Source organism: Muntiacus reevesi, chromosome 3, assembly GCF_963930625.1.
Source record: "Muntiacus reevesi chromosome 3, mMunRee1.1, whole genome shotgun sequence".
NCBI lineage: Eukaryota > Metazoa > Chordata > Mammalia > Artiodactyla > Cervidae > Muntiacus > Muntiacus reevesi.
In genome coordinates, this window is record NC_089251.1 from 90,384,528 (window position 1) to 90,409,285 (window position 24,758).

The following is a 24,758-nucleotide window of genomic DNA, read 5'->3' on the forward strand; positions in this document are numbered from 1 at the left end:
CATTCCCAAAGAGAGAAAACAGGTCACTTGCAAAAAATCAGGAATAAAACAGCATTGGATTTTTCAAAAGTTAGACTAGAAGCCAGAAGAGCAATGTCTTCAAAATTCTAAAGGAAAAATGTTGTCAACCTAAAAATTGGAATTTTCTCCTCAGCCAAACTGTCAGTTAAAGCTGAGTACAGAATTACAATTACAAATTACATTTTTTTCAGATATAAAAGGACTCCAAATTTTCTTTCCATTTACCCTTTTTCAGGGAGCTACCAGGAGAGGACTTCCACTAAAATGAAGGTGTATACCACGAGGAGCTGGAGGGAACTGGGCCCCAGAAAATTTCAGGGAAAAATACGGAAGTGAAAATGGATTCCCTTGTAGCTCAGCTGGTAAAGAATCTGTCTGCCATGCAGGAGACCAATTCCTGGGTTGGGAGATCCCCTGGAGAAGGAAATGGCAATCCACTCCAATATTCTTGCCTGGGAAACCCCATGGACAGAGGAGCCTGGCTGGCTACAGTCCATGGGGTCACAGAGTTGGATATGACTGAGCGATTAAACCACCAGCACCATTAAAAATATCGAAAAGCTGCTAGAAGATACCGTAAGAATTAGAGATGGTACAAAGACAACACTGTCAGTGAGGAAAATGAGACAATTATTAAATCCAGATAAAACATAAAGTCAAAAAGGAGAGAAAACATAATAATATACAACAAAGTTGTAATATTATTCATATAATTGTCATAAAGTGAATATCGAATATCCACAGACCCCAAATCTATGATAACTATTTTGGGCGGGTGATGAGGGTGATGAAGGTGATGAGGTGATCCAACCAGTCCATCCTAAAGGAGATCAGTCCTGGGTGCTCATTGGAAGGACTGATGTTGAAGCTGAAACTCCAATACTTTGGCCACCTGATGCGAAGAGCTGACTCATTGGAAAAGACCCTGATGCTGGGAAAGATTGAGGGCAGGAGGAGAACGGGACGACAGAGGATGAGATGGTTGGATGGCATCACTGACATAATGGACATGGGTTTGGGTACACTCTGGGAGTTGGTGATGGACAGGGAGGCCTGGCGTGCTGCAGTTCATGGGTCACAAAGAGTCAGACACGACTGAGCGACTGAACTGAACTGATGAGGACAGGGGAGAGAAATGTGTTTATGGAGGTAAATAATAAGAGAGATGGATCCTCAACTACCACAGAAAAGAACTAGTTGAGAAACAGTAGCATAGATAAGCTTAGTTTGAAATACAGGTTTCTATCTGAAGAAACAGCTAACAGCATTTGCTTCTGGGGAATAGAAATGGGAATTGGGGAGGGATGGGGCAATACACCATTTTTCCTTACAAGTGTTTTCGTACTATTTGACTTTTTGAACTTTGTACATAAATTACTTTGAAAAAAAGTGTGAGATTAATTTTTAATAGCTTTTAAAATAAAGCTTTATGAACAAAAAGAAAAACTTCAGCACATTAGCCATCTGTCTCTACAATCACCAGAGCTGCCCTATACTACATCTCCCTACCTTTCCCCCAAACCAAACCACCAACTTTTCAATTAGCTCTAGTTCAAGTTTCTACATGATATTAACAAAACAGAAATTACAGTGTCTTAGCCTAATTCCACACTGTCTCCTCCATCTTTCTCATCCTCTGTCTAAATTTCTGGATAGTGGTATGCTTGTGAATATTTTTGAGAAAAAAAGTCCTGATTTATAGTATCTGCCAATTTCCATGGTGTAAATTCTCACATTGTGGCTGATTTCAAGTCATCACTGTGATGTCACTGAATGCGGAACTGGGAAAAGATGCACATGTCAGCTCCACTAAACTATTGCCTTAGGTTTCTCTAGTCTTAGCAGCCTCCATACTTCCCACCAGACCAGCTTACAGGAGAGCCCTGAGTATCCCCTCCAAAATCCAGAAGTCCAAGGAGATGGAGCAGCAGTAGAAGTGGATTCGGAGGGAAAGAGAAGTGGCTATGGCTGCAGGGGAGGGATAGTGAATTTGCCACCGTCCTTCCCCACCACCACTCCCCACCCCACCGCCAGCAGAGTTACCTGCTCATTGGTAACCCCCGGGCGCAGGGTCCCACGCTTATAGTCTTCCAGCAGTTGTACAGCCTCTCTGAGACGTCTCTGCAGGCAAAGAAAAGGGACACTGAGGGGCAGAGGTCCAGGGTTCCAACAACACTCCCTTGCAGGGGTGCATCAGTATTGGCCAAGCACTGACAAACTTCACAGTGGGCAAGACCTGCCCTTCAGTTTATGGTACACACGCAAAACAATAAAGAAGGCTATCACCTAAACGTCCTTTCACAGGGAAGTAGATAAATGGATAAATGTTTGCCGTTTATCCAGTGTAATAATACTGTGCACGTTATTTGGTGGTTTGCAAAGTAAAGTAGATGTCCATGGCCATATCTCCAAGGTATTTTTTTAAGTGTGAAAGCAAAGTACAGAGCCATATGATGCCAATCGTTGTACCAAACAAACAGCACACATGCACACAAAGAAAACAGTATTTCCTATGAGAATATTTATGTGAGTAAATGTATCAAAAAGCTCTAAGAAGGAGACCCACCAAACTAGTGACAGAGGTTACCTTGAGGTAGGAGGAAAGAGTTCAGATTTGGCAAGTGGTGTTGGAAGAAGTTTTAGTCTTAATTGTAATATTGAAAGTTTTTATAAAGAGAACATATTTATGTAATACTTATATAATTTCTTCTCAACATTTAAAAAACACTAGCAGAGATTTACATACTAAAATACATATGGCTGCAGTAACTGATGGGGAAAAAAGAAAAGAGAATAGAATTGTATGATTTTTAAAATCTTAAAAACTAAAGACAGCAACACTGAGAGAAGGCAGTCTTTGTCTCCTGAAAGACTTGTATAAGGATATTCATAGTGGCACTCTTCAAATAGGCCCAAACTGCAAACAACTCAAATGTCAGTTAACAGACTGGGTAAGTACATACACACAATGAAATATTACACAGCATTTAAAACGCAAACTACAAATATGTTACAATCGGATGAATCTTCTCAAGAATGGCACCCTAATATCTCTCACCCCATGCTCATCTAGAACTTTCCCACATCCCCCATCCAGAGGTAGAGTTTACGTCCCTGCGCTTGATCCTGGGCAGGCTTTTGTGACTGCCTTAACAACAGAGTGTTGCCAAGGTGAGGCTATGTGACCTCTGAGGCTAGGTCATGAAAATGCCTTGCATTTCCACCTGGCTTTCTTGGGATGGTTGCTTTCTTGAAACTTAGCCATCACATTGTAAGGAAGCCCAAGTAGCCTATGAAGAGACCCATGTGGATAAGAACTGAGGGCCTGGCCCACAGCTCCAGCTAAGTCACCAGCTAATGGTCAGCAACAATTGGCCCACTATGGAAGTGAACCATCTTGAAACGGACCTTCCCTCGGTCAAGCTGCCCTAGCCGAGCCTGCAAGACAAACCATCCTTTCTAAGTCCTGTCAATCAGTGAGCGAAAGAATTGCCTGTTGTTATTTCAAGTCACTAAATTTTGGGGTGATTTGTTACATGATAATAGAAGACCAATTCACATAATGATGAGCAAAAGAAGGCAGATGCAAAAAGTATATGTAAAATTAAAAAACAGGTCAAACACACCTATGGTGGTAGATGTCATTATGGTATTACCTTTGTGGAGGTGGGTGGGGGTGTTGACTTGGAGATGGCATGAGGGAACTCTCTGGAATAATGGAAATGCTCAATGTCTTGATCTGACTGGTAGTTACACAGTATAAACTTGTGTCAAAATCCATTAGGCCATACACTTCAGATTTATGTATTTTGCTGTATGTATGGTATATAATTTTAAAAAAATCAATAATAAACAGACAACAGTGAGAGAAGGCAGCCTATGTCCAGGTCAGATGAGGAGCGGTCATCAGGGATGCTCACGATGAGGGAAGAAACCCAGGGAAGCCACCCTGATCCGCTTTGACCAAGGGACAAAGTTGGCTAAGGATGGGGGTGCAGAGAGACCGCAACAGAAGCCCCTGGTCCAAAGGCAGGATGCAGCTCCAGGGCGGGCTGCCCCATGGGGCATCTTCTGAGCAGGCTGACAGCGGTTACATGGGATGGGAAAGGAACAGCCACCTTCCACACTAAAACGGCAGGACTAACTGCCAGCCCAGACAAGTCAATCGGGCTGTCAGGAGGCCAGGAGAACTTCTCAATTGGGAGCAGCCTGACTGCTGTAAAGTACTGCCTCTTCCCTTTCAAATACATGTCTATCAATTTCTGAATCCCAGAGTCCTTCCCCAGAATCTGTTCACTTTCAAAGTAGAGACAACTTTGCGTTTGTGTTTTTTCCAGGTATAATCCACTCTGTTTAGAAAAAATGTCAGAAAAATTGAAAGCACACACAAAAAAGTTGTAATCACCTGTAAACATACCACAGAGATAACCACTGCAAAAGTCATTATTTTCCTTCTAGACTTAATACATTTGCTTTTCATGTTGGTTGATTGTTTTAACTTGCCTAAGTTCAACAGAAAGTGAGCAGTTTAGTATTTGAGGCCAGAGTTTAGTTAGACCCTTGCTGTCTCTGCAACCGCCCCCCAATTCCTCCTGGTGATACAGCTCCAAGGCTGCTTCCTGCCAGCCTCAGCCTTGGCCCCACAATAAGTGCTCTACTTTCAACCCTGAATGGTGAATGGCCCCGCGTTCTCATTATGTTCCCACTCCAGGGATTCAGTTCCTCTAACAACCTGGCCAGATTCCATCTCATTCCACACAGTCATCAAAGGGAGGCCTCTTGCCACAGGATTAAGTTCCAAAGAGCCCTGATCTTGGCACTCATTGAGAAAGAACCAAATCCAAAGCTTCCCGAGATAGGCCTGTTAATGCAGGACTGGGACAAGCGAGCGTGCGCTTGTCTGCTTCTGGGCCTTGCTTAGCCTCAGCTTGGCCCCCTGGCTCAGAGACTGAGGGAGAGGGCTCCCAGTGCCTCTGTGGGACAGGCAAGGCCTCAGGCCTTGTCTTGAGAGGTCCCTGAGGGCTGGCTCTTCTGGGAGCTGGACTTCTCACAGCAGAGAAGGGAGCCATTTTCAGGGAGCCTTGAGGGATATGAGGAGGGTCTCTTTGCTTGAAGTTCTCCTCTCACCCTGATGCATTGACACGCTTGACAGAAAAGCCCTGGGCGCTCAAAGAATGGGGAAAGCAGGAGGTCAGTGGCAGGGTGAACTGTGCAGGAAGTCTTTTCAGTCAGGAACAAACAGGCACATAGGCCCTGAATACTAAGATGGTGAGGGGCCCAGATGGCCTGGAGACAAGGCTGCAGGCCCTTTTCCAGAGCCCTGGGCTTGGGGAGGGACAGCCCAGGTTGCTGCTTCCCAGACTCCATCACCTGCCTGCCAGAAACTGTCACAGCAACTTTCTTCTTGTATCTGATGGGGCATCGTCTCCACAAAGTCTCTCTGGAGACAGGTACCTGGGAGGTATGCTCCAGGGCAGAGAATTTGAACAGACATCTCGCCCCAAGGCCCTGAGGGGAAGAAGGAAGCCAAAGGGCAGTCCTGTAGTGTTAGCATGGTGGCAGAGAGGGCAGGAGACCCTGACAGACAGGAACGGGGATGTTGGAACACAGGATGGAAAGGCACAAAATAGGAAGATGAGAAAAGTCATCAAAAGCAAAGCTAATCATTTTGGAGGGAAGGGGTATACCTTAGCCCACCCCCAAACTAAATGCAGGCACTATAATCCATGCTTGGCTAGGGAGTATGTCTAAATGATTTGAATATTTTATTTATTATAATGTTTAATATGTTAAAATATATGATGGGAGTGACAGCACCAGGTCAGGAGGTGAGGATTACCCAAAAACATTTCACCCCCACTTGTGATAAAGGCCACCCACTTTACCAGCAGGTCCTCACCCCTGATCTTTCCTATACCACCCCACCACCTTGGGGGAAGAGGAGGACATCCTACCTCCCCAGCTGTCTGTCCCCAACCCTGTCCATCCTTCAAGGCTCAGGGCCATCTTCAGGAATCTTCCAGAAATGTTCCCTCTGCCCTCTGAACAGTCAGAGAGCATTTGGTTTGCCCCTCTTTGAAGTCCGTGATCACTTACCACCACAAGCCCATGGTACCTGCCAGAGACTGCACGGTGCAGAGAGCAGGAGACTGGTTGTAGGTTCTGTTGGCTGAAACGCAGGGCACACCTACCCCAGTCCGTCACCAACACAGGGCCACACATAATAAGCATTTGATAAAAATGAGGGGCTGAGGCTGCTGGGAGGAGAGGTGAAGGGTATAATCAGGGTTAGGGACCAGGTTCCAAAGCAGCAGGCCAGAGGCCCTTGACAGCGATGCTGGTTTTACGGAATCCTGGGATACCAAGAGACCATGCCCTGTTTACACAGGATGTGGATGGCAGTACCCCTCTGTGAATGTCTGCTGAACCACATGGGCACTCCTTTCTCTGAGACAGCCGGGGTCCAAGCAGGAAGGGCGTTTCGGTACCCAGGGTCACAGAGCAGGTGGGTGCCATCTAGGAATCCCAAGTCCCCTCACTCCCAGCTCTGGGACATTTCCATGAGACATGAGCATGGAAGAGCCTCCTGTCCTCAGGATGGTCAGTCATTGAAAGAGGAGTGGTCTCCCAGGGAAACCATAGCAATGCTTGCATCCTGAAAAGCCGAAGTCAACAGGGGCCAGATACCCCACATAGGAAAGGGAAGGGCCTTCTTTATTCTCATTCAAAGGCAAGCCTGGTTGACACAGAGAAAATTGCAGAGCATGTTTAGCAAAAGTGGGTACAACTGAAACATGGGCATTTCAGGCAATCAAAATTTGGGAGTCCCACTTAAAATGGGGGGGGGGAGAAGGGAGGGAGGGAAGGAGAGGAGAAAGAGAGGAAGAGGGAGAAAGAAAGGAAGGAAAAGAAAGAGAAAGGAAAAAGAAGTGTCAGTGATGGGGGAAAATGAGTGTGGGGAGTGGGGTTGGAGTGCATGAGGGAACGGAACTGGTGGTAGGGGCAGGGGGCAGGGCCTGCTTTGATCGCTCAGTATCTGATTGCTCTCACCTGGGCCAGTCCTGAATCGGCCAAGGGCAGCGCTGTGCATTCTTACCTTGTCTGTAACGTCTTCAATCATTCCTTTCTGGCTCCCAGATGGTGGGATTTTGGGGGCCAAAGCTTTGTGCAGGCAGAGTCTCAAGCCCTTCTCTCATCCTCCCTTGGCCTTCCTAAGCCCTTCTTGTTCCTTCCTAGCAATCCTGGGACACAGAGTCATCTGCGCTGAAATTGTTTCCTAGCTCAACCACAAGCTACCTCTGGGAGGCCCAAGAGAAGGGGAAACCAGACACACACGTTTCCCTGTGGCCAACCGCTGGTCACCTTCAGGACACGCAATATGAGTTAATTCTGGCAGCATCTCAGGTGGTATAGCCCTTTAGAAAGTACATCTGTCCAGCTACGCCTAAGAACTATAAAAACAATCATGGTCTATATCCTGGACACCTTACTTTTGGGAACTTTTTCCTAAAAAATAAATTTGTCAGAAATGAAAAATAATTTGCCTAAGACTATTTTTGGCAGGAAACAAAAAGGTAGGAAACAACCTATCTGTTAGGCCTAAAAGCCTAACAGAGATGGATATTTATACTAAAAGACTTGACTTCCTAAAATTATAAAAAAGGAAATATATGAAAAAGCAAATAAAAAGTCTATGTTCAATGTAATAAGTATGCCAAAAATGTATACAGATGGGCAAAAACCTGAAATTTGGAAAGTTTTAAATTTAAAATTAGACTACCTGATGCTGTCTAGAATGCATTTAAATGGATATTCTTACTACTATTGAGAGCATAAACTGATAGTCCTGGTACAGGTTGGTACAATTTGCAGGGCAATTTGGCCATATATATCAAAAGCCTTAAAATGCCTTTCATTCAGAAATTCCACTTCTAGGAGTTTACCCCAAGGAAATAAAGAGAAATATGGGGAGATATATATACAAGGATATTTATCGCCATATTATTTATAATGGAAAAGACTTGAAACTACCCAAATGGTCAATAGAGAAGATGATTAAGTTTTAGAATAATCACCTGATGGATTACTATGTAGTTATTAAACACACTTTGAAACAACATTTAATGACAAGAAAAAATGCTCAAGATATGCTACATGGAAAAAACAATATATATCATGTATACATATGCTACATATGATTTTAAATATATATTTACATATATATCTATATATATGTACATATAGATATAGATATATATCTGTATGTATTGTGAGAGAGACATTACATACAGAGAGAGATTTTCCTTGACTTATGATGGGGTTCATCCCATCATAAAATTTCACTGTAAGTGAAAATACCACATCTTAAGTTGAAAATACATTTAACACACCTAACCTACCGAATATCACGGCTTAGCCTGGCCTTCCTTACACGTGCTCAGAACACTAACATTAGCCTACAGTTGGGCAAAATCGTCTAATGCAGAGGCTATTTCATAATAAAATGTTGACTATCTCACGTAATTTGTTGAATGCTATACTGAAAGTGAAAAACCGAATAGTTGTGTGGGTGTAGAATGGTTCTAAGTGTATCAGTGATTCCCACGAGTGATCACGTGGCTGACTGAGACCTGTGACTGTCATGGCCCAGCATCACAAGAGAGTATTGTACTGTATATCACTAGCCCAGGACATAGCCAAAATTCACAATTGGAACCATGATTTCTACTGAATGCATACTGCTTTCACACCATCATAAAGACCACAAATTGTAGACTGAAGTCAGGGGCCACCGATAAAGACAGAGAGTGAGATATACATACATACATATATGTACACATTATATAAACCATCCTAATTTTGTACAGATATATACACTAGAATGATAATTGTGATTATTTCTTGCAGGAGAGATAATGAGCAGTTTTTATTTTCTTTTTTAGACTCTCATATGTTCCAGTATTTAGAGATTACTACCAGAATCACATCACATCAAGAGGCACATAATGTCAATTGTTTTCATTGGTCACCTGGTTAAAGGAGTGTTCTCCAAGCTCACCACTGTAAAAGTACCTTTTTCCCTTAGTAATTGCTAAGCAATGTTTGGAGGCGATACTTACCTGAAAGACTAAGAATATCCTGTTTTACACCAACATTTTATTCTATGAAAATAGCATCTATTAATGATCCTGGTTGAAATCAGTTATTTCACTGAGGACTACGTAATGTTTATTTCCTTCAACGTTTATTAGCTGACATTCTTCTGAGAATAAGAGCTTCCCTCTCTCATATTTTTAGTTTTACTATGGACTCATGGATTCTTTTTATTATTCAATGTATTAAAATCCATTTTTTTTCTTTTTCTTAATGTTCAAATTGTCCCAAATGTGGCTAGTGGGACTCAGCCACTTCCTGTTCCTGTCTCCATCATCATTCTAGAAACATTTTCTTATTTTCTGTAGCAATGCTCATTGCCTCAGGTGTGGATTTGGCAAACTTTCCAAGAAGCCCTGGGTGCTTTTAGTAAGTAATGGCATTTAGAAACAAAGATCTGAGTGCTAAGTGTGTCCATTGTTACTGGGGTGTCATTGCTTCTAGGCCCTTTCAGTGAGCAGTCAGAAAACTGAGAAATATAAATGTAAGTATATGAATGTATATGTGCATAAATCATGAGTTCACATTGATTCTGCCAATTCAAATACAACATAACGTAGTTTTTATCTTTTTCCCTACTTCATATTTGCATCTCCCTAGTCCTGCGGTGAGAACCCTGGTTCCCAATATCAGTGTAATGATTTATTCTGTCTTACAATACACCCAAAACAGTTTCAGATTACTTCACAAATACTAGTAATGAGTTTGTGGTATCTGTACTGCTTCAGTGGGTTTTCCACATCCTTCAGAATGACAATCTGCCAAACATTCATTCTCTTAAATAATTATTGAATTCAGAATAGCAAACCCCTTTCATATTCAGTTCATGATTTAAAGTAACTTAGATGTCAGCTGGTACAGCCTTTTCCTTAGAGATCTAGATCTAATTCCATGACCTACATGAAAGGATGAAGCTAGGGCTTCTGCCAAGTCCGGTGACTTCCTTCCTCAGGCCCAACTGTGCACATACAGCACCAGGAGTAGACTCCCGGCCCCGCAAGACCCCTTTAAAGAATGAACTCTTGCAGAGACCTCAGGAACCAGGCAGATTTTACGACAGTATGATAGGAATGATGAGGGAAGGGACAGCAACTTTCACAGCATGCATGAGAGCCCCCAGACACAGGCCTTTCCGTTCATCATGGTTACTTGCTCTCCTTCCCACTGTTTTCCCCTCATGTTCCTTCTCTCGCCTCCCTCTTAGGAGGATCAGAAAAGCACAGTTATTCCTCTTCTGTCAAGCAGGCAACCTCCTTCCTCTCTGAAGCCTTGCTCAAGACATTCTTAGAACAAAGACAGCCTTCTTCCTAACAGAAATTATGGTGAATAAAATTTGCTCCACCTCATTACACACACAAGGGCTGGAATCTTTTTAAAGCTTGGCCAGTTATAAATTACAAACAATAGCTGCAAAACTCTCTCAAGATGAGTCTATCTGTTGACTCAGCTACTGCCCCTCAGAACTGGGTCACCAGAAGGCTCCAGCGGCACAGCATCTTTCCACCTCAGGAAACTCTGGCTTCCAGAGCCACCTCTCATGTCCTCCACTCTCCTCTCACACTGAACCGGCCTGTCCAGATCACCTCCACCTGGGCAGCCATCACCCCATGCTCCCTCCCAGGACACTCTGGGAGAGAGACAGTGCTTTGTGGGCATAAGCCATGGTCTTGGGCTGAGCCCAGCAGCGGGGGAAACCTGGCCCTCCTGATAGCACCACAGTTGTCGGGGAGGGGCTCAGGTAAGAGATTCTTTCCTCTTGCTGCTCCTAATTTCCATCACTTCCAGGCAGATGGCCTTGCCAAGCTACCTGCCTGGATTGGAACCGGGGAGGGACGGAAGGGCCCACTCATGGCCCCTTCGGATTTTTTAGGGCCTAGAAGATCTTCTATGGGCAGAAAATTTCCAAAAGGCAAGTAGTACTGGAAACAGTCCCCAACTGGGATGCAGTAGGAAAATGTGTACATCTTTCCAGGAAGCCTATCGGCACCCTTGACGAGAAGAAGAAACAGAAATTTGAAAAATATTTTTAACTGATTGTTGCATTGATTATTTTCTGGTCATTAAATAGTTAAGAGTCTTTGACATTTCAATTAATAGTAAAAAAAAAAAAGTATGAGACTTTTAAATTACTCATAGGGAAATAGGCAAAAGATGGCTTAGTAATGTACAAAGATGCTGGGGTCTTTCAAAATGCAAGAGTAGAAGAAAAAATGTGGTACAGGGAGACAGCAGTAACACGAAATGGTCTGGGATGAGAGGAGTGTGGACTGGAGAGGAGGAGTTGTGAGCCCCCAGCATAAGTGGCATGCTGCCCAGTTGCCCCCAAAGACCCTGCCTGCTCATGGTAATTGGGGGGGGGGGGGCATCGATATACATCCAGACGGCCCAAGACTCCCTCCACCATCTCTCAATGTGCTGTCTTCAAGGCCACCATTAGCACCTCCATCTTTTGAAATAAGCATTCGTCTCTGCTGCCTCCTCGATCAAGCAGGAGGCATTTATGTTGGGATTTTTTTCATAATTCTATCTAGTTGGGCACCATTCCAGAGCTTTCAAGAAAGACACATTACCTAGGCTAGGTAAGTAGTTTCTCTAGTTTGGTGCCCCTCCAAATTTTTATGTAATCCCATTGATTACTCCTTAGGAGAGTCCTGACAGGGCCCGGAAATACAATAGCCTTGCCCTTCAGAGGCACTACACCCAGAAATAAGGTCAGCCAGTTAAATACTAGAGTCCTTCATCCTTCCTGAGCTGCAAGAGGAAATCACGTATCAGGGTAATCCCCACATTTCCCATAACCGGGCTGCTCTCCCAGGCACAAGGGGGATGGAGAGATGGAGATGGCTCTAGGGCCAGGCGCCTAGCAGGCCTTGTGCTTCTTTTTCTTCCCAGAGCTGAAGCAAGCCAATGCTCAGCACAAAAGTGAGCAGAGAAGGGCTGCCTGCTCAGGGGGCTGACTCAGAGGCCCGATGACTTCTGTCAGGGTATGTCGGGACCCAGGGGTGGGGAGTTCAGGCCTTCTTCCAGCTTGGGAGAGCTCCCTAAACTTGAGTTCCCTGAACAGGAATGCAAAGTGGCCAAAAATAAGTATTCTGGAGACAAGCTTACCTGGGTTCATACCCTGGCTCCATCACTGGCCGGCACCATGTGCCTGAGACTTAACTTCTGTCTGTCTGTTTCCTCATCTGGAAAATGGAACTTAAAATAGAATCTACCTCAAAGGGTTGTTTTGAGTTAATCCGACAAGATTATACATGTAAAATGTTTATGACACTGCTTTGCTCACAGAAAGTGCTTAATAAATATTCACTACATTATATGTGCATGCATTCCTATAAACGTTTGTAAATACAATACAAAGGATATAAAGACACACTTCTTGTAATGGCTCGAAGAAATCTGACAGTACATTTAAATTAGACAATATCAAGGACTAGTTAGCATGTGGAGGGACTGGAACACTGTGGATGAGAATGTAAAATGGATGGTAAGCCTTAAACAACAGTTCGGCAGTTTCCTATGAAGTTAAACATATACTTACCATATGAGCCAGCAACCCCAGTCCTAGTTATTCATTCAAGAGAAATGAAAGCATACGTCCACACAAAGAATGCTCAGAGCAATTTTATTCATAATAATCAGAAAATGGAAACAGCCCATGTGTTCATCAACAAGTGGATAGAAACAAGTTCTGGAACATCCTTTCAATGGAATGCTGCTCAGCAGTAAGAAGGGATGAAGTACTGATACGTGCAACAACATAGATGGACCTCAAAAGCACCATGTTAAGGGAAGGAAAGCAGACACACAAGGCTACGTACTGTAGGACTTCACTTATATGACATTATAGAAAGAGCAAAGCAACAAGAACAGAAAAGAGATGAATGGTTGCCAGGGGCTCAGCAGGGGCTTGGGGAGATGGATTATAAGTGGTCACGAGGAGCACTGTAGAATGACAGAAATGTTCTCCGTCTTCATTATGAATACTTCATTGTGGACACTTGATAGGTCTGCCAAAACTCATAGGGTTGTTCACATATAAAATGTAAAGTACACCTTAATCGCAATCTTACCTATCAGAGCAGGGAACTGAGAGGGAGAGAGCATGAGGATCCTTTTTATTCTGTACCATTTGAAATTTTGTAATGAGCACATAATCCATGTACTTGGTAGTCATTTTATTGAAGTTTGAGAGAATAATAATGACATATCTACCTTGAAGGGATGTCTTGAGATCCAGATGAAATGAGATAATGATGACCTGCGGCTCTTCCAAAGTCACAAGGTATAAAGGCCAAGGGGCCTCCATTGAGAGTGACGGCCATGACTCACCTCAGTGACAAAGAGTGTGCGAGGGTCGATGATGTCCAAGAAGTGCCTGAAGCGACCACAGAAGGATGTCTGGAGAAGGGGTGGGAGAGGAGAGTGGGTCAGTCGCTGTACCCCTTTCTCTGGACAGCGGGGAACCCACCCACGGCTCAGCCTGTGTGAGGGTCCCACAGCCACCAGGACTGCTCACACGGGTGACGAACGCTAGCGAGGTCTCTCGCTTCTCGGCGACCTGACGGCAGTTCTCCCAGGTCTATCCAGCGCTTTCTAAGGTCAACTCAGAACGACCATTAAGACATGTCTGACCCAGAGTCTCTTCCATGTGCCTCCCATTTTCCTCCCTCTTCTCCCAGTGCCCTGAGATCAACTCCAAGCCTTTCAGCAGCTCCGAGAACCACAAAGCTTGAAGGCTAGAGGGGAGGTCTGGTGCCCAGGCCTCTCCCAGTCTGCCCTGCCCGCCGCGGCCTTTCTGCTTTACTTAGGACTCTCGGAGAGGGGGTCTCTTCCCAAAGTCCAGCACAGGCTCTGCCACCGGAGGAAACTCCCCACAGCAGAGCTCAAGTATGGCTGCCCAACTTGCAGCCCTCAGGCCTTCCTTCACCCACAGCCCCAGGACAGAGGGCCAGCTTCCGGCCTTACCCCTGAGCAGGGGCCTTGGAAAAGGAGGGCATTGTGCTAAACAGGCCACAGGCATTAGAGCAGTGAAAGGAAACCAAGCAACGCCGCTGCTGGGCGTCTGCCCTCAGGACAGAGCCAGTTTGGCAAAGTCAAGCTCCACCCAGCGAGGGGACAAAGAGGAAGTCTGCAAACACTGGGGGTTCATGCCTCACTATTCTCAGGCTCCCCCCAAATCCTCCCTGGAGCCCCACAGCTCTCCGAACCCAGCCTCCACTCGGGGGAGGAGACAGAACACTCCCACTCTTTTCCCTTCTCACTAGGATGTCAGACCCTGCAGCCAATTTCTGCTCCTTCCCCTCCTCAGAAAAGACCGAAAATAGACCTGGGTCACCACAAGGTCTCCTGACACACCATGGCACCCTCTCTGCCTGGAGCACCCTCTCCACCCCACTTTCAGCCCCACCCTTTCACAGATCTATCAAGCTTCCACACCATTGCTAACTAAAACAGTTGTTCTCTGACTTCTTATACATCAAAGGCCTAAACCATCCCCCAACTTACACACAATGCTCAATCAGAGATGTTCAGAAGTGTGGGCAGAGGCACGTGCTGAGAACACTCACTGCTTCATTATTTATAAAGGTGAATTGTTAAAATGACAATCCATTTACATGATAGAACATGGCACATCATGTTTCAGACAATGTTTATGACACGCAAAAAGCTTGTGATTCGTGAAATGCATGTAAAATGCATGACTCCAACTTAATAGGAGATAAACAGAGAGAGATGGATACTAAATGGGTAGCAAAGAGACAGGATGACACCCACTAAAACAAACCAGGGTTCCTTAGAGCAGCAGATCCCAACTTTTTTGGTACCAGGGACCTGGTTTCTTGTGGAAGAAATTTTTTCACAGACTAGGGGCGGCGGAGGGGGGAGGGTTTGGGATGATTCAAGCATGTTACCTTTATTGGGCACTTTATTTCTATTATTATGACATCAGATCATCAGGCGTTAGATCCCAGAGGTTGGGGACCCCTGACTTAGAGAAGTGGCTGATTCCAAGGCTGAGGTAGGGAAAGAATATGATGTGACTGGCACATTCTGTTGTGCTAGAAAGAAACGAAGCGCCCCTCCCCAAAATGATGGGGGCACGTCAGAAGGACCAGTAAGGTGCAAATGGACTCTGTGTGCCTCTGAGAAGTTCCCAATAGGGTTCACGGGGTGTTCTGAAGGGACTGAGTCTAACCACGCAGAAACATCAGACAAACCCAAACTGAGGAGCATTCTGTAAAATAAATGGCCTTGTTCACCAAATATGCCAATGCTGTAAAGACAAAGAAAGACTGAAAAACTGCCCCACATTAAAGGAACCTGAAGAGATAAGGCAACTGAACATAACGCGTGACTCTTGACTGAATCCTGGATAGAGGGGGAGATGCGTTCAAGGACCTTCCTGGGACAAAGCATAAAATAGGAACAGGTTCACAGATTAATAAGAGGGTTGTATCCACGCTGAATTTCCTGAATAACCACACTCTGGTTACTGCTACAGACTGAATATTAGTGTCCCCTCAAAACCCATGTGTTAAATCCTAAACCCCTAGGTGATGATATTTGGAGGTGAGGCCTTTGAGAGCTGATCATATGAGGGCAGAGCACTCATGAATGGCATTAACAATCTTATAGAGAGGCCAGAGAAACCCCTCGCCCTGTTCCACCATGTAAGAACACAGGGAGCTGTCTATGACTGGGAATCAGACCCTCCCCAGACACTGTATCTACCAGTGCCTTAGTCCTGGACTTCCCAGACTTCAGAACTGGGAGAAATTAATTTCTGTTGTTTATAAAGCACCCCATCTATGCTATTTTTATTATAACAGCCCAAACAGACTAAGACAGAGATATAAGAGAATGTCCTTGTTGTTAAGGTTACAATGTAGTATTAAGGGATAGCTGAATATAATCTACTCTCAAAAGGTTGAGAAAAAAATGATGTGTGGATATACAGGGCAGCAATAAAACCTGGAAATGCAGGTACTATTATTCTATTTACAGATTGAAGATGTTCTTAGTATCATGTGCGTTTGCTATCTTTCCTGGTTTTATGACCACCTGTAGACAAAGAGCATAATAAAGGAAATGTGACAAAATGTTAAAAGCTGGTGGATCTAAGCAAAGGGTATATGGAATTGGATTTTTCTTGCAACTTTTCTGTAAGACTGAAACTGTTTCAAAATTACACTATTTAAAAAGCTACATGAAAATAGTGTTAAGAGAGAGAGCCTCTGAGTAATAAGAATATGGTAGATTTTTATTTCCATATCTTTTACATTGCTTTTTAAATGAAAAAAATCAATATTATATTATGTATAATATAAAGAAGTAATATTCTATTTTTAAAATATGTATTTAAATTAAAATACAGACTGATATATTACTCGATTATAAACTGCTGAAGGATGTGGGCTATTGGATGTTCTTTCTGTATGTGCCTTGGCTCCCAGTCGCGTGTCACACACCTAGAAGTTCCATAAATACATCAGCCACAACATGAATGAGTGGGCTGGTGAGCAGTCAATGCCCTGGAGGCTTCCTGGAGTGATGCAGCCTGGGCTGGACCTTGAAGGGAGGGCTGGATGTGAAAGGGACAAGAGTATTAGCAGTTAGCAGCCCAAGGAGGGAAGAGGATCAGCAGAGGGGAGGGAGGCCTAAGGGAATGGCCTAAGGGAAGCAGCTTCTTGCCAATGATCCAGGAAAACATCCAGCCTCTGACTTGCCCTGTGGTCCATCACTGTTTTCATTCTGTCCCAGCCTGCTGACCCTGCGGTATCACTCTCCACGACTGCCACTGCATAGATGCCTACCAACCCCTACTGGACTAGCTGAGGGAACGCTGCAGCGAACAAGCCCACAAGGAGCTGAGACCATCAAGAGAGACAAACAAGTAAAGAGAGAACTATAAAACTAAGTGAGGCATCATAACGGGCCCTGGGCACACAGCTTATTTCTCCCTAGTGAGTCAGGAGGCTTCCCAGAAGAGCTGGGATGGGCGGATGGATGAATTTACCGAAGAGAGAAGGGTATCAGCAAGAGCTCAAAGGCATGCAGGTTCAGGTCAGAAACTGCACCTGGCTCCTGCAGTTTATTCAGTCATTCACCTGAAAGCTACTGAAGACCTACTGTGTGCCCACGGCTGTGCTAGGTCCTGAGAACAGAGCAAAGTTGACTGGCTGGGGGAAGGAGGCCCAGATTTCTAGCCAGACACTAATGCTTACTAACCAGGATGAGGAAAGCAAGAAGCACATTGATTCAGTGGATAGGAAGATAACAGTTCTGGATTGGTCATGTACACTTGGGACACTTAAGAGCCTTCCAGATGTAACTTTTCAATAAACACTTACACATAAAGGTCTGAGATTCCCTTTATGTGCACACATGACAATGTCCTAACCCAATCAGCCAAAGAACCTCCCCCCAACTCACCAGGGATAGACAAAGTTAGCTTTCCTGACTCACTGCAATGATGGAGGCCACAAAAGAGGAACCATAAGGCATTTTGTCAAACAGGGGAGAAAAACTGAGTTAGTGCAGAATCCTGGGGAAAGGTAGAGCAAAATCTAAACGAAACAGTACATTATCAGGCTCAAGGCAAAGCAGGGCTGTGGGGAAGAGGGCTACACAGGTCTGGACTGAGAAGTAAGCAGAGAGTTTTGTTTCTTGAAAACTATAAAATTCAGTTAACCATGGCATGGGATCCAGAAACTCCTTATTTGAAGCCCTGCCCTTGTATTGATTCTCTGAGTCAAAGTACCAAAGACCCACCAATCAAAAGCGGGATGTTTCATTCCTATTGCCAAGGAGAGAAGGTTCTATTAATAGAAGGACTGAGCCATTAGCCACTGCAGCTGCTGACTTTCAACACACTGAAAGGAGTTCAGGGCAGAGCCCTCTGTGCTCTGGGAACACTGGTAGAACAGCCCTGCAGAGAGTTAAGTATTTTTTTCAGGAGAAACTTTTTATGAACCTGGATTCTTACATCTTCCCATACTTAGAAAAGCACTAAACCCATTAATTAAGATATCTGTTCCTCACATATAGCAGCAACCTTCTGAAATATGTGCTTGATTACACGTAACCCCTCTGCCAAAATCACACACATGCTGACCTCCCCACTAACCTCTTCAGAGCTCTCTGAGAGGCTGCCTCCCAGACTGTAGTCCTCAATAGACGCTAAATAAACTCAACTCGCAGTTCTTACAGTCTGCGTTTTTGTGTGTGTTTGTTTTCCTCAATGTTGACCCTACTGATATAAACACCACGTGAGTGAGTGACAGTCACTCAGATGTGTCCAAGTCTTTGCAATCCCAGGGGCTGCAGCCTGAGAGGCTCCTCTGCCCACGGAATTCTCCAGGCAAGAGTACTGGAGTGGGGTGCCATTTTCTTCTCCATTTAAGCAGCAAAGTTCCTGGCAATCCACAGCCTTGGAGAATGTGATTTCTCAGTGAGTACAAAAGAATGGCTACTCAGTGAAGGCGGCGGCGGGGGCACCTCAGAGCTGAGTAGGCCTAGAGAGAAACACTCTTCTTTGTAGCTGCCATTATGTGTCTGTCCTCCCAGCCTGATGCATGACATGGCAACCTGATCAGTTTTTATTTTCTCAACAGTTTAGTATACAGGGTTGTTTTTTTTTTTTTTTTTTTTTTTTTTTTGCCCTCCAAAATCCACTTTTTACCCCATCAGATAATCAGGGGACTTTTTTTTCCTTCCCTTTTTCTTCACCAGAAGAGTGAGTCAGTCAAGTAATTTCTTCCCTGTCCCCTCACAAGAAAGGTGAGTCAGCTACTTCTCAGCAGGGGCTCGCGGCCTGCTGCTTCCAAACTCCCAGGCCTGGCCCAGGAGAGCAGAGCCAGAGAGCTGCCTCGGGAGCAGCAGTGCAGGGCAAAGGCCTGAGAGAAACTGACAGCGGGCCTGTACCCAGACCTCTACATGACTGCTCAGGATGAGGAATAAACACTCACTGTATTTATAAATACTCACTCACTCGCTGTAGCCCAACAGCAGAAAGGCTGGACCAGCTCCGTAGTCCTCAGCCGGTGGCACAGTGAGTCCCCTGGGTTTTCTGAAATCCAGGCTGCACACCCAGGGATTCGAATTCCATTGGCCTGGGGTGGGTGCCAGGCGTGAGAGTCCATTTAAAAGCCTGCCCAGTTGATTACTGTGCAGCGGGGATGAGAACCACTGAACTGGAAGATGCTGACTGCCTCCAAGGCACAAACCAGCCCTGGGACCAGCCCTGCGAAACAGTCACTCTAGCCTCTCGGACGTCAATGATCTAAAAACATAACAGTGCAAGGCACTGTCGCTTCAGAACTTATTTCAGCAAACCAAAAGAGAGACTTCCCCATTGCCTCCTGACTCTCAGCCCGCACAGACCTCTCCTCCCTGAAGTGAAGAGTGCATTTCTGGGCCCACAAGCTGCCCAGACCCCAGAGGGAGCCCTCCACAAGCCACCTGCTCTGTTCCCACAGGCCTTGGTGGATTTGGGGCCCAGCACACACATAGAACACCCATACCCCCAGTCATCTTAGCAGATAAGTGAGATTTCTGAAGGAACAAGGAAGTTTAATAAGAAGAAGAAGAAAGCAAACATTTCTGGATAGATTAAATCACAAATGGAAAGAATCATGTATGTTTTCTGCCTATCCTGGGGCCCCAACTTGCCAAAAATGGTGTCAGCCCTAAAGGAAGAAAAGAGTGGGTTCAGGAAAGGAAATGAGTAGAAAAGAAGTAAAGAGAGTGGTCAGAGCACAGAGCTCCCCATGCACTCTGGCGATCTCACCAGGTAACATGGGGCCACGGTTAAAAGCATGGACTTGAAGTTTACACAAACAGCAGGGGACAGAGGAGCATCTTAACTAATACCACAGAGAAGCCTTCAGCCACATGCAGAATAGGAAAATTGTACAGGACAAACAACCCAGTTTCTCCAACAAATATTGGGTTGGCCAAAAGTTTTGCTTGAAAAACTTTAACGAACATTTTGGCCAACCCAATAGAAAGAAAGAGGGATGAACCAATAGATTAACATATCAGTCAAATATAATGTGTGGGCTTTGTGGGAGTCTGATTGAAACAAACCAATTATTTTTAAAACACAGTAAGGGAAATGTGAATAGTGCAATGGACTGAACGCCTGTCCCCACACCCCCAAAGTCAAGTTGAAATCCTAACGCCCCCACCACCACCTCAAGGTGATTGTTTTAGGAAGTGGTGCCTTTGGGGAAGTATTAATGTCCTTATAAAAGAAACCCCAGAAAGATTCCTCCTCCCTTCTGCCATGGGAGGTTTCAGCTAGAAGATGCTATCTATGAACAAGAAAGTGTCTCATCAGACAATGAATCTGCTGGTGCCTTGATCTTGGACTTCCAGCTTTGAAAACTGTGAAAAATAAATTTCTGTTATTTATAAGCTACCTAATCTACAGTATTTTGTTACTGCAGTCCAAACAGACTAAGACAAATAACGACTGGTTTGATGATATTAAGAAGTAATTATTTTAGGTATGTTAATGGTATAGTGGTTATGTTAAAACTAATTTAAAAATCCTCTGATATCATATGAAAAAGAAGGCACTTCACCTCTGTCATATTCTCTCCCTAAAACCCATAACTGTCTAACCATGAGAAAACCACTAGACAAACCCAAACTGAGGGACCTTCTAGAAAATACTTGACCGGTATTCTCAAAACTGTCAAGGTCATCGAATAGAATGTAAGACTGAAAAACTGTCATAAAACAGAGGGCAGACATGACAACTAAATGCACTGTGGGATCCTAGCACAGAAGAATAACATTAGTGCAAAAAATAGTAAAATCTAACTGTCTGGAGTATAGTTAATAGTAATGCTGGTTTTGTATTCCAACAAATGTACCATGGTAATCAGAGATGATGACTTTAGGGGAAACCAGGTGAGGGTTATACAGGAATCCTGCTACTAGAATTCTGCACACATAAAATGATTTCCCAATTTAAAAAGTGTATTTAGAAAAGCTAATTTAAAAAGCCTTTCTTTTTTAGAGTTACCTATAGCAGGTAGCAGAGAAGGCAATGGCACCCCACTCTAGTACTCTTGCCTGGAACATTCCATGGACAGAGGAGCCTGGTAGGCTGCAGTTCATGGAGTTGCGAAGAGTCAGACACGACTGAGTGACTTCACTTTCACTTTTCACTTTTGTGCATTGGAGAAGGAAATGGCAACCCACTCCAGTGTTCTTGCCTGGAGAATCCCAGGGACGGGGGAGCCTGGTGGGCTGCCGCCTATGGGGTCGCACAGAGTCGGACACGACTGAAGTGACTTAGCAGCAGCAGCAGCAGCATAGCAGGTAGAGTGAACTAATGGGCTGTGCATTAAAATATTTCACTGATCGGGGGTGGGAGGCATAGAAATGATGCTGGCCTAACCCTGGTAATTGCTGAAGCTGAGTGATGGGTACACAGGAGTTCACTGACAATTATCCTCAATTTTGTATGTTTGAAAATCTCCATAATAAAAAAGTAGACGATAAACAGGAAAACATAGACTCTGGAGCCAGACTGCCTACTGAATCTGTTTCTTTGTGTGCCAGTTTTATCACCTAGAATATATAGGATAATTGTCTCAACTTGTCTCACATGGTTGTCATGAAAATTAAATTGGTCAATACATGAAAAGGTTAGAACAATGCTTGGCTAGCATCATCATCTTATGGGGAGAAAGATGTTCACAGACCAAAGCCCACCAAAGCAAGCTTTCTCCACCCTCTGACACTGCTCAGAGCTCCTCCTTCCCCTGCCCCCTGCACAGAGAGATCCTTGAGAAATGAAAGGAAGGAGGGTTCTGGGGGACTCTAGGGAGTAAGGAAAGACTGTCCAGTCTTGCAGAAAGTGGTGTTATTGGTTAGTGGATTGAGAGCAGTGTCCCTGGTGTGGGCTCTGGGACTGAACCCTAGATTATGAACCACTCAGGGTTCAAGGGGCTGAACGCAGCCAGTGTGGTTGGAAGCAGGAGTCCAGGGAATGGATGGGGGTTTGACTGGAGGGCAGCAGGGTGGGCCATGCAGGCCTTTGGGGTCTTCAAAATAGAGGTCTTTACCTCAGAAGCAGGGGAAGCCATTGGAAGGTGTTTAAGAACATGTGTGTTGGGGGAGGGTGCAGCATCGCCTGATCAGACCTGCACTGCTGGGGCTCTGCCATGCGAAGAGGAAGGGATTGGAAGGGGGCCAGAGTGCAAGCAGGGAGACTTGGCAGGAAGCATCTGCAGTGGCTCAAGAGATCAGTGAATGGGAGCTCAGTCTAGGATTGCAGCAGTGGAGACAAGTGGATGTAAGAGCTATATGAGCTGAAAACCCTGTTTGTATTTAGAGGGTGAAGGAGAGGAAGGCAAGTACACAGGGGACTCCGGGTTTCCTGCAGTCAACTTGCTGGCAGTCTGGGCTGCTTGCACAACCAGGGAGTCGGGGGTGGGGGGGGGGGGTGGGCAGAACTGGAGGAAAGACAGGTTCCTCAACATGAATGAATATCACATGCACTGTGCTTTACACAGGTCACTAGGCTGGAGGAGAGCTGCTTCAAAAGCAAATACAGCAAACACTTGCTGCCCTTGGGAGTGGTGCCAAAAAGAGGTACCAGCAATGGCTGCCTCGACAGAGTAGCCTCAAGTATGCGTTCACGTCTCCAGCAGTGGTAACAGCGATGGGCTCCGTCATCTGGAGCCACTAGGAGGTTCTCAAATATCTGTGTGTGACTGTCCCAGGACAGTTTCTGGGCAAAAATGAACCCATAAATTAATTCAGCACATTACTATGTGCTGAGCCCCAGCTCAGGGTAGGATGGAGACAAGCGGAACTGCAAGAGCGGCCCCTCCTCCCAGAGTGTGTTCACCAGTGTTGAGGGGGCCCAGTAATCACACAGATATTAGAGTGGGGATATTAGAGGACCACAGGGCAGACTGCAGTAAAGGCTGACTTATGAGGATCCCAGTGGGGTAGCCAAAGAGCTGGGCAGGAGGGGTCCCATCAGGAGATAAGGGAAAGAAGGGAGGAAGTGTTTAAAAGGAGGTGGGCCTGAGTCTTGAAGAACTAGTAGAATGTGGGGTTGGGGAGTGGGGAAGGGGTCAGCTAATGAAGGGTCACTCAAGTCCAAGCACAAGCACCCCGACAGGCTATTCCAGGCAGCACCTTGCACTGGCAGGATGACATCAGTCTCGCCTTAGATACTTGCATGTTGAGATGGTTTATTTTTTAAAGGAATTAAAGTCTTGTTTAAAAACAGTGAGGATATTTTCTCAGAAGGCTCAAAAGCGCAGCTCCTTAATTAGCAAAGCTCAGTGCATCGCTTTGCTGGAACCAGTCCCTCTCCCACCAACATGATAATAACCAACCAATCAACCATCGCACCGACATTAGTACAACTTTCTTTCTTCCTGAAAACTTCTTTCCATCCACCTCCGTGGCGCTCCCCCCGCCCCCCAACCCCAGGCAAGCCTGATTCACTTTAGCCAAGTCTCTTTGCCCCTTTTCTTAACAAAGTCCATTTCCTCAGCGCTGGAGGCAGCAGAGACCCGGGTATGCGGTGTAGCAAAGGTCCCTCCCAGGCTCTTGCCCCGGCAATAAGGCTGAACTGCGGACTCTCTCCTGGGCCGAGGGACAGGAAGAGAGACACTGTCGGGCGGACAGGAGGGTCCGAAGGAAAAGGACGGCTGTCGCCGTGCTCCGAAGAGCCATATAGGGTCGGACAGAGACGAGCGCTTCGTGGAGGTCGCAGCGGGTTAGGGGGCTGGGGTAAGCTCCCGGGGACGCGGACCCTCCGAGCTCCGGGGATGACACAGCGTTTCCTCTGCACCCCGGCTCTCCCCGCACATCCTCACTCCATCCCCGACAGGGCACCTGCCGGCCGACTCGCTGCATCAGCGGAGAGGACAGGGGTCGCCAGGCGGCGGGCACCCCTCGGCAGGCGGTCCTAACCCGTCCCCACCGCGGACCTAGCTTGGGGTGGAGAGCTGGGAGCTGGGCAGCTCGGAAAGAATGTGGGTCACCAACCGGGGTAAAAGTTAGAAGGCATCTCGACCACGCCAACTTTTCACCCAGGGCCGGATTCGAACTTTCCGCCTGCAGTGGGCGGCTGCACTGCCCAAGCGACCCTGAAGAAGCAGCTTGGATCCCGGGGCTAGGATCCCCGGCCGCGGCGGGCAGTGTCCAATCACAGAGCGCCTCTGGCAGGAAGAGCTGGAGGGCGCGGGCGGCTAGGGAATGACGGCGTCGATGGCCAATAGGGAGCCAAGATATCAGCCCCCGCCCACCCCACTGACCAATGGGAAAAAGGTGACTGTGGCCGAGGTCCACCAGGCAGTAGCTGCAGGCTCCCTGGTGGCCGCGGGTCGGAGACCCTAGGGCTAAAGAAGCTTTTGGAGAGGAGTTTGCTCGCCCTGCCTGTGCCACCCACCGACCCTCAAGTCACAGCCCGGTCCTCACCTGCTGGAAGCGGGGTTTGCCCAGCTGGAAAGGCGGTGCATCGGTCGAGGCATTAGCGGCACTAGCCGCCGCCGCCGATGCTGTAGTCGCTGTATCCGCCATGGCCACTGACGCCTGCAATC

General features: G+C 45.9%; 1 protein-coding gene across 3 annotated transcripts in view; it reads right to left on the bottom strand.

The window, feature by feature from the left end:
* The window catches only part of SFXN5 (sideroflexin 5), a 126,493-nt gene extending 101,735 nt beyond the window's left edge, over positions 1-24,758 (bottom strand). For all 3 annotated transcript variants that reach the window (XM_065929536.1, XM_065929537.1, XM_065929535.1), the window contains exons 1-3: positions 24,637-24,758; positions 13,507-13,575; positions 2,065-2,142 (exon numbers count right to left, since the gene is read on the bottom strand). In XM_065929536.1, coding sequence (XP_065785608.1) covers positions 2,065-2,142; positions 13,507-13,575; positions 24,637-24,738 — 249 coding nt within the window. In that variant the 5' untranslated portion in view covers positions 24,739-24,758. The remainder of the gene's footprint in view (positions 1-2,064; positions 2,143-13,506; positions 13,576-24,636) is intronic.